Source organism: Acomys minous (assembly GCF_964271855.1).
Source record: "Acomys minous genome assembly, chromosome: 8".
NCBI classification, from domain to species: domain Eukaryota; kingdom Metazoa; phylum Chordata; class Mammalia; order Rodentia; family Muridae; genus Acomys; species Acomys minous.
Genome location: NC_140489.1, coordinates 102953064 through 102963605, shown reverse-complemented (window position 1 = coordinate 102963605; position 10542 = coordinate 102953064). Strand labels below are relative to the sequence as shown.

Below are 10542 nucleotides of genomic sequence, written 5' to 3'. Positions count from 1 at the left end.
GGCAGGAGGATCATGAATTTAAGGTCAACTCTGGCTAAAGTGATTGCCATCTTAGCGTTCCAGAAAGCTGGGACTATAAGTGTGTACCTCCCCACTCACCTCTGGGGGGGGGGGAGAATTGTTTTTTAAGTTAAAAAAAAAAACAACAAAACGAAACAAAAAGAAAAGTCACATTGAGTTTGCTTCTTTGTGAAGGATTAACAACTGCAGCTCTTGTACTATTATTAGCTTGCACTCATGTGAGTTTTTAAAAACTTAATTTTTTATTTTACATGTACAGGAGGGTGTTGGCCTGCATGTCATGTGTATGCAGTGCCCAATGGAGGCCAGAAGAGGGCACCAGGTCCTCTGGAACTGGAGCTACAGTTGGTTGTGAGCCACCATGTGGGTGCTGAGAACTGAACTCAAGCCCTCTAGTCTGCAACCACTGAGCCATCTCTCAAGCCCTATCATGTCACGTTTTAAATAGTTTTCCACAAGTAGTTAGAAATTTAAGTATGAAGTTTGTATTTCAGATGGAATAGTACAAGGCTTATTATATTAAAAAAAGTTTTGATGACAAGTTCCTTCTTGTCCTATTTATATTGACTAAAAGAAATACACAGAGCTGGGTGTGGTGGCTCAAATCTACAGTCCCAGCACCTGAGATACTGTTAATATTGTCATGAATTTGAGGTTCGTCTGGGCTGTATCGTGAGCTGCAGGCCAGCTGGGACTACATTATGAGACCCTGTCTCAAAAAAAAAAACCCGACAACCCTGCCCACTTGAACCCCACACATCCAGAAATAATGCTTGGCACATCTTAGGTTCTAATAAGTATTTGTTAAGTGAATGATTCCAAGGAACATAAAAGAAGATTTCAAATTAATTGCCCTTATTCCAGGGAAGTAGGGAGACTGGCGGATTCACTGATGTAATTTTAATAGGGCCATATTTTTAATTGGGTTGACCAATAAATGTCTCTGGTCAGGGGGTGCAATCTCAATTTCTTCTTGCTGGTACTGGGAAACACACAGATCCGCCCTTTGTGCTAGGGGAAGTGAGGAAAATACCTCTGGTCTCAATAATGTTAATGTGTTGGCAATAATGTATGCAAAGTTCTCCGCACGTTAAGGCACTCAATAAAAAGTAGCAGTTATAAAACATCTCCTATTATTAGATACATATTAACCACTGGTGACGTGTTCCCTCCACAAGGCATTGGGGCTGTAGTTGTAAAAACACTCCTTGCAAATACAGTTAAAGCCTCGTTGATACTGAGAGTTCAAGGGTTTAATGGGGGAATCGAGGAGATTTAAGCAATTGGAATTCGCACCGGAATGAACCAGTGGAATTTGACGAGGCAGTCCAAGGTTCACACACAACACCGATGGGAGGGGACGGACTCGGACGCCTTTTCAAGTCCCTTATGGGATCGCTTCCAGTCTCCTGTTCGTCCGCATCATAAGCGCAGGATCCCGAGGTTCCAGGCGTTTAAAACACGCACCTGGCTTCTCCCTTCCTCCCGCGTACACACTCACCCGGACCACAAGCTTAAGAAGGAATCCCACACAGTACCACGGGGAATCCAACACCAGAGACAAGAGCAAAGGCTGCTGGGAAGGTGACCTTTCACCTCTCCTCTTCAGTTCACCTATTTTGACTCTAGCAAATGAAGCGACGAAGACAGTGGGAAGGCGGGACTTGGCATAGGTTAGCTCGTGCCGATTGGATAGAGGTGGGGCTGGGGGCGGGCCGTGCGAGGGGCGGTGTCCCTGCCCGCGGGAGCCGTGGGGGCTGCGCTTGCGCGCTGGGCGGGCCTACGCGTGCGCGGTGGGCGGAGCGCGCTTCTACCTTCTTTGCCAGCCCAGGCTTTCCCATCCCTGCCTGCAACAGCTCGGTGTGCTTTCCGTGTCTCTTTTCCCTGTCGCGCAGAGTCGCTGCCGCTGCGGAGTGGGTGTTCGGTTTTCGGGTCGTCATGGCTGGCTACGAATACGTGAGCCCGGAACAGCTGGCGGGCTTTGACAAGTACAAGGTAGAGCGGACCGGCTGGCGCTCGCCCCTTCTCCCCCCCCCCCTTGCCCCGGCCGCACCCTGACGACTGAGGGGCCGGCGCGGTCCGTGTCACCTTGTGCTTGCCGCGTGGCGCGCCGGCGGGCGTTGTTGCGGGGATCCCGGGGGAGCCTCGCGGCCGGGGAGCGTGGGAGCATCCTAGGTCCGCCGCTGGGTCTCGGCACTCCGCAGGAGATGGTCTTTCCCTTAGCCCGAAGAGAATGGGGTGTGGGAATTCCTTTCTCTCCTTTTCCTTATCACTTGTCACTGCTGCTCGTTTCCAGCCTTTCCCAGAGAGGGAGTCGTTCCCTTCCGTGCCCTTCTTTTTTTGGTCTTCGCTTGAATGAACTTCCCATTTTCCTCGCAGTGCTTACAACTTCAGAGATCCCGATGGTGCTTTGGCCGATGCTCAGGGAGGGGAAGTGGCTTCTCCAGGCCTTGATGCAGATGCACTCCACGCTGGCCCTGGTAGGAGGCAGGCGCTGGCGCTGCTGGTTGACACAGTGTGCGCTAGGAGTATGTGTGTAGTGCGAAGAGCGCGCGGGCTTTTCGAGTACACAGAAACCGATGCCAAAGTCAGGTTTCTCGTTGAAACCCAACTCAGCCTCTCTTTTAGGCTCTTAGCTCAAGTGTTGAGTTTCTGCTGGGCTGAGTAGATTGTAGTAAGGGGTTGAAAAGAGACCCCAGGAAAAGCTGGTATTTTTCGTCCATATTTATGTAATTACTGGCTATCCAGTCACCTTCACTTGAAATAATGGGCTTTAGTGTCTCCTCTTTGCTAAACCTTTCCTGAGAGTAGTCTGTTCCTTTGTGAAATTAGTGTGCCTGTCGAATAGACTAGAATGTTCAAATGATGAGGCTGGATCTGTGGACCAGCATGGCCAAAGCATAGTGATACACTGCCGTGGGCATGCAGCAAACGTGTGCAATGAATGATTATCTGGGGAAACATTTTTTTTTAATTAAAAAAAAAACTGGAATAGAAAAAACTTCCAGGGACTTTAGAAAGCCCTAGGATATTCCTGTTTGAGGCAGTGTTGGGCCATACCATTCTGAACTAAGGTGGTGACTTGTCTTTAATCCCAGCACTCGGGAGGCAGAGGCAGGTGGATCACTGAGTTCGAGGCTAGCCTGGTCTACAAAGCCAGTTCAGGACTGCTAAGGCTACACAGAGAAACCCTGTTTCAAAAACCCAAAACAAAACAAAACAAAAAAAACCCAAAAAACTGTAACTGGGAAGAAGTTCCAGAACTCTCTTAGTAACTAGAGTCAAAGCTTTACAACTCATGTTTCAGAAGGCTGTTAACCCAGATACCGCCTATTGTGTCGTTAGCCCCACCCTCTTTCAGTTATCTGTGCTGCACTGTAAAAATTGGCAGCTAAACTATTTCTTCTAACTATAGTCAGAGTTTTAGAGCAAGCTTTTTATAAAATAGCAGTTTTATTTAGTGAACTCTTTTTCTTACAGTCTCCTCTAGATTAAATTTCTCAGCTCCACAGGAGTCCTGCTTTATCAGACATTTCAGTGTGGTTTTGCCCTAGCTATCCCTTCCTCTGTTAGCTGATTGGGTTCCCGTGTTTGGCAGCAGGTTTCCTATCATCCTGGAAAACAAACATCAAATTAGCGAGTGCCCCAGTGCTCATTAAAATAGTTTGTTGCGGTTATTGTAGTCACAATGAGGCACTTTTTGGGGGAGGGGCGCCAGAATAAAATACAAATGTATAACTTAACATTCTAGCAGAAGAAGCCTCTTTGCTTGATACCATATCACATTCATATTAAAAGAATGAATCGGAGTCATCCGAAGAGAGAACAATCTGTGTGGTCAGTTTTGTTGGGATGAGAATTGCACACAGATCTTTTCTGTCTCTCTGCCTTCTCATTGTGTGTTCTTTAGAGAGTACATGTTTTATAACTTCATACATTTAAACACCACCCCCAAACCTGCAGTCAAAACACTTCAAGAGGTTTTTATTCTCTGGTGTAGCCTTTTTATAGTAGAGCAAAAAGATACAGAGGGGAAAAAATGATACTTCTATAACAGCTGGTGGGAAAAAAAATTACTTTTGAGGCAGTTTCATTCTTTATCTTCCCTAGAGGTACATTTGAGAGCTACATATGGAAACCTGGCACTTGCACAGAGAGCTGTTGAGCGGGTGCACGCGGAGAGGTAGCTGGGTTTCTGTAGCAAGAGAGAGATGACCTTCAGCACAGAAGACAGTCTGGGGTGGCTCCACTTTTATATACTCTCAATCCTTGTGTCTTCTGGTGGAGAGTTAAACAGTCCTCCTTGTAGTTAGCTTAATGATTAGCTGACCGTCTGCCTTCTGTGTTAGGATCTGAGCTCTAGGTGGGCAGGGCTGATAGCTGTCTTGTTCAATATGATCAGTGTCTCCACAGCATCCTGAGCCAAAGAGCTGCCCAGTCAAGAGAGTCCTCTGAAGGAATGAAAATGAACAGAAGGTATTTTAAGTACGTGTGGGTGCTGGAAGGCTTCTTTTGAATATTCCTTTTGAATATGACGTGCTGGTTTAGAAGTACTATTGTTCTGCTTCGTTGCTTAATAACAAGCTCAGAAAGTTGTGTTGAAGTCTTCCACCTTCATGAGGTTTATCACTTCTCTCCTCACCCTTTCTTTTCCTCTTCTTCACATTGGACAAATACTGTTGAAGGACTCCACACTTGATGGGTTAAATTGTTGTGCTTTGCTTAGTCAGACCTAGGGAAGGCACAGTTGTAATTTATACTGTAGCAGCCAATGACGTGTTGTATCCTTTTGCTTTAGAGAGGAAAAGAGTGAAATACCTTGTTTAGTTTCAAGAGTAGAATTTCAGGAGTTGGTTTCTTCTGTTGGTTAGTTAATTAATGTGCTGATGACAACAACCTGATTCAGAGATCGTAGTTACTGTGAATTTATTACCATTACAGCTAAGTTTTAAAGGGAGACTGTATTTGCATCTTGATAGCAATGCCAGAAAACCAAAATCCAAACTGGGTCATCTTGTGTAGTCTTATTTATTCAGCAAGCATTTATGGAAGATCTGCTTATCAGGCCCAGTACTGGGATTGCAAAATTAAGCTAAGGTGAAATTCCTGACTTGAGAGAGCCCAGTTTGGTGGCTCTCTGATGGGTAAACAGCCCTTTATAATTAATGAGTACAGAGTGTAAGTTCTAGGTGCTGCGGGAAAGGCTGAGGAGCACACACTGATGGGGTGAGAACAGACATTACACCTGAGGAAGGCTTCCAAGGTGATGGAGAAGGCAAGGCCAGCCTAGAAAAAAGAAAACTGAGTAGAGGGAGTGAACAAGGGAAAAGGCAGCCTGTTCCATGAGAGCCGTGAAACGCAGAGATGAGCTGAGAGGCTTTCTAAGAACCACAAAGTCAGGCTTTTGAGTATAATGGCGCTGTGGCAGGTGAAACTGGAGAGGAAGGCAGGCTCCTAGCGGAGTGGGAGTAATTTCTTCTGTGGGTTAGTCTGTGGCCCATTTATTGGCATCAGCATCACTTGGTGTTTGTGTGTGTGGAGGGGTGATTCCCCCCACCAAGTGATGCTGATGCCAATAAATAATCAATAAATCCCTACCTAGGAATATTGAAGACCTCAATGCTATGGCAGAAAAGAGGGATTCGAAATTGTGTGTGTGTGTGCACGAGTGTCTGTGTCTGTCCTGGTGTGCCTCAAGCTACTAATCTTGCCTCCGTATCCAGAATGCTGTGATGACAGGCCCGGCACCATCATGTCCTCCAAGGGAGCAGAGAGTCTCCCTCCCTCCCTCCCTCCCTCCCTCCCTCTCTCTCTTTTTGTCTCCTCGACAATCTGTAGCCCAGCTAACCTCCAACTTCTGATCTTGCCTAGTTCTAGGGTTACTGGCCCGAACCACCACACCTAGCAAGGGAGAAGGGAGTCTGAATGTAGAGGTCACAACTAGAAAGCTCATACTGAATTTATCCAGCAGATGTGTTTAAATTTGACCCTTACGTTTAAAAAATAATCTTTCTCATAAAGTCCAGATTTCCGGATGTTCTTGAAAAATCAGAATATTGGGCCGCACTGTCCTTATAGTTGAGGCTCAGTGTGCTTAGCTTCTTTTATAAAGGTGTATGACTGGGCGTGATTGCACGCACCAGAATCCACATAGATGGACTCCTATGAGTGAGAGGCCAGCTTGCTCTGCACAGTGAGTTCCAGGCCAACCAAGGCTGCATAGGGAAGCTATGTCTAATGAGTATATGGCTTGGTAAGGAGGCACATGCTTCTGTGATTCCCGACATTTTTGAGGTGGCTACAGGAAGATCAGGGGCAGCTTCAGATACATAGCAAATTTCAGGCCATCCAGGGTGCTGTGAGATTTAGTCTCAAACAACAAGAACACAATGGAAAAAACCTCTAAAAACCATAAATAAATAAATACAGTATGTGCTCTCCTGTTTGCCATTTTCCTACTGGCCCATGTATCTCATAGAGGTCCTCTTTGTTCATTTGATCTTCTCCATCCCTCATTTAATATTGACAGAACATGGTGACCGAGTAGCTGGGGGTGGCATTGGAGGTGGGGGTAGGGGACACATAAAAGGTAAGAAGCAGCCCAGGGATGACTCAGGTTGGTAGGTGGACTAGGTGGGGGGAGGTGGCAGTCATATGAGGCAGGGTTTTGTGAATTTTAAAAAATTCCCTTATTATATTTGTATGTAATGGGTCTCTTGGAGACCAGCCTGGTTTCAGAGTCTTAGGCGGCCGAGGATGGATGCCTTGGAGCGCCTGATCTTTCTGACCTGTCCTTCCTAAGCTGTGATGACCGGCCCTAGGGCTTTATAGTAACCATTTAGGTGGGAGATTTCTTGTTGGATGGGGATACATGAAAGTATAGTTTGTAGATTTTGAATTAAAACAAAATTTCTTCTTCTAAAGAACTGTCAAGTTGGGCATTGTAGCACCTGCCAAAAATCTCAGCACTCTGAAGGCAGAGACAGGAGGGTTAGCAAGAGTTTAGGCAAGCGATCGCTGTGAGTTCGAGGCCAGCCTGCTCTACAACGCTAGTCCAGGACAGCCAAGGCTACCCAGAGAGACCCTGTCTTGAAAAAACAAACGAACAAACAAACGAAAAAGAAAAACAAAAATCCAAAAGGAAACAAAACACGAACTATAGTTTATGAATGAGTTGTCCTCTATTAGAGACAGTCTCTGTAATTTCAAAGACTAGGATGCTTCCTGAACCTCAGTAGAAACAGTATGCTAGCTTACTGACTAGATTTCTGTTGATTGTGCCTGCAAACTGCCCATTGTGCAATCTTACATGTAAACATGACAATGCCTAGAGGTCAACTGTGATTCAAGAATAACCCGTCACCAGTAGCACCTTAGTCGCCTTGATGCGGTTATTCTCACTGAGTACATTAATAAGCTTTGGAAATACGCCAGCAGTTTTAGGCAAAGATGTACAGTTGCCAGGTGCACTGATGCACACATGCAGTTTCAACACACAGGAGGCAGGGGCTGGAATGTAAAGCCACCAGGGCAACGTAGCAAAGACCCAGTTTTAAATCCACACATTGCCTTTCCTTCCTCTCTTCCTTCTTTCCCTTTCAAATGTCTATTGAAGAATTATATTCTGAAGTTAGAAGAGAAAATCTTTCCAAAGGAGTAAGAGGATGGATGGGGAAGTGCTGCCAGGCGCAGGGGAGAGATTCAGCAGGAGAGGGAGAAAGTTGTCTGCAGGTGCCATGTGGAGGAAGCACCCAAGGCCCTGCCACTCACAGCGCGGCGGACTGAAAGTGGGTGGCAGGCGGTTGGGTTTGGAGTCTGTGTTCTTACATGCCATGCCGCCTCTTCAACGTAGCAGTGAAGAGTAAGCTGTGCCTTGCTGGTGCTGGCTGCATTTGTACAGACATGTAAGGCTGGAACGATAACCTTTAGTAATGTGCTTACCTGGCTATGTAGCTAACGGTTTGCAGATGAGAAAATGGCCAGTGGAAACCAGAAGTGGCACAGGTGGGCTTGACCTTGCTAGCTGTGCATCTAGTTGAGTCTTGTAGACCCCTCATCTGCAAGGGATATATTCCAGGACACTTAGTGCATACCTGAACCCTGAGGTAACACACAACTTTGTATGTCATGTAATTTGCAGATACAGGTACAAACAAGCTTATGGTAAAGTTTAATTTATAGCAGGCATAGCAAGGGCTTAATAATAGTAACAGTATACTTTAGTAAAAGTTGCATTAACATGGTCTCTCTTGATCTCTGCCAAAATACTCATTATAGCCGTCTTGTGATCACATGACATACAGTGCCTAGTGGTGAGTCCAGTGAGGTGAGTGACATGGGCGTTGGGGAATATGATTTTGAACATAAACAGCGTGATTCCCACTATAATTGATCCTTGGCCCCTACAGAATGGCTAATGGATGGTAGTCTGTATGGCGTGGATGTGCTAGACAGTTGGACAGTCATATCTCTACCTCGTTGGGCAGGAACAAGATTTCATTGATACTCTGAACAGCATTAAATTTTAAAACTTATGAATTGTTTATTCCTGAGTTTTCCATTTACTATTTCCTACAGTTGACTGAAGACAAAGAAAGTGAAACTGTGGATAAAAGGGACATTTCATTCACAGCTTAGCTCTGAGAATGAAAATGTTTTTATTAGATAGTTTGGAGGCTAATATTTAAGTAAAAAGTACACACATTCTATTGTGTGTGAACATTAGCAGACAGTCTGAGCTCTAATTTTCCTTATCTATGAGTTTGATAGTTTTTATTTCACAGGATTATTTTCAAAGTTGAGTGAGTTAATATTTGTTATGTGCCCAGAATATAGTGTTTAGTAAATAAATAAACCTGCTGCTCACGTTTTCTTGCTTGTAATGTTAAGTAGCATATAACATACACACACATCCCACTCATCCTACCCTGAGGTTACACGAAATGATATTTATGTACTGTCATGCCTAGCTTTCTCATATGGATGCTGGGAATCTGACTCAGGTCCTTGTGCACTTTATAAACTGAAGTATCTTTCCAACTCCAGGACAGATACATTGAAGCATGGTAACACATGCCTTTAATGTCAGCCCTTGAGAGACACAAGCAGGAGGATCTGAGTAAGAGCCCAGGTTAGAGTACATGATACATTATTTGAAAAACTCAGGACCCACAGGCCCCAAGCCAAACACAGACCTTCTTGTGCTCCTTAGTGTTTGTCAACTTGACACAAAACAAGAGTCATCTAGGAAGAGGATCCTCAGCTGGGAAAATGATTCTGTAGGATTAGCAAAATTTCTAGGGCATTTTCTTGATTAGTGGTGGATGTGGAAGGGCTCAGCCCATCTCCCAAGTGCTGGGACTCTAGGCATGTGTCAAAGCATCCTCTGGCTCTGCAGTCTGTTAGAACAATCTTGTGCACTGTGCAAAGATTGTCCTTATATTACTCAAAGGCTGACTCTGTCCCTGCAGAGAGCTGAGGGCAGGCTGGACTTGGGCATTGTTATTTCTATGCTTGTATCATATTTTGTAAACACTCCCACACCTTTTGATTGGTTTAATAAAGAGTCAAACAGTCTATAGCAAAGCAAGGGAGGATAAGTAAGACAGAGATAGGAATTCTGGGAAACTATCAGGCCCGAAGATTTGCCAGCCAGATGTGGAGGAAGAAACAAGTGTTGGGACTAAGAGACTGAGAGATACCGAGCCATGTGGCAGAATGTAGATTATATAAAGGGTTCATTTAAGTTCTAAGAGCTAGTTGGGAACAAGCCTAAGGTAAGGCTAAGCTTTCAAATCAATAAAAGGTCTCCATGTCATTATTTGGGAGCTGGTGGTCCAAGAAAGTCCAGTAATAGTTGCCACCAACCCACCTATAGCCGTCTTTCTCAGGTTTCTCAAACATGGCTTTCCTATGTAAGAATCTGCATGGAGCTTTATGCATTTATCATGTGCTTGATATCCAGATTCTTCAGCAAGTATTTCTGTTCCTTACTAAGTTGGGCCTGCTTGTCATCATGCTGTGTGCATCTCTTTTCTGGCTGTGATTCCCTCTCTAGTCTGGTCTGACTTGTTAGCAGATATAAATGGCAGTACTCACTGATGAGATCGTTGAGTCATGTCTGTGGGTGTGGTTCTTAGAGCCTCATAGCCATAATAAAGAGAGTATAAGAAACTTTATTTCTGTTCAGAGTTAATACTCCTCCCCTCCTTAAATGCATTTGAAGTTTAGAGTTAGCTTTTTTTTTTTTTGGTCTCAGTTGTGGCACAATGCTTTCTTGTATTTAGTAGGCATTTAATGGGTACTTAATGGTGTTTATTATACTTTGCTTTTTGCTCAAAATGTAATGTTCGAGGTTAAACGTAATGTTTGAGGTTACTCGCAGGAGGTGTCTGTTGGCCCCTAAGCTCTTGATAGTGGCTTATCCTTTAGCTCATTTATTTTCACTTCAGAGGGTTTGCTAAAAGGCGGATTCTGGCTAGATGCCGTGGCGCACACCTTTAATCCCTGGTTCTACTCTTC

The 10542-nt window shown here is 44.8% G+C and overlaps 1 protein-coding gene across 1 annotated transcript in view; it reads left to right on the top strand.

Annotated features, from left to right (window-relative positions):
• The first annotated feature begins 1796 nt into the window (after positions 1–1796).
• The window catches only part of SELENOI (selenoprotein I), a 39919-nt gene continuing 31173 nt past the window's right edge, over positions 1797–10542 (top strand). The window contains exon 1 of the mRNA XM_084792760.1: positions 1797–2016. Within this exon, the coding sequence (XP_084648886.1) occupies positions 1960–2016 (57 nt within the window). The 5' untranslated portion in view covers positions 1797–1959. The remainder of the gene's footprint in view (positions 2017–10542) is intronic.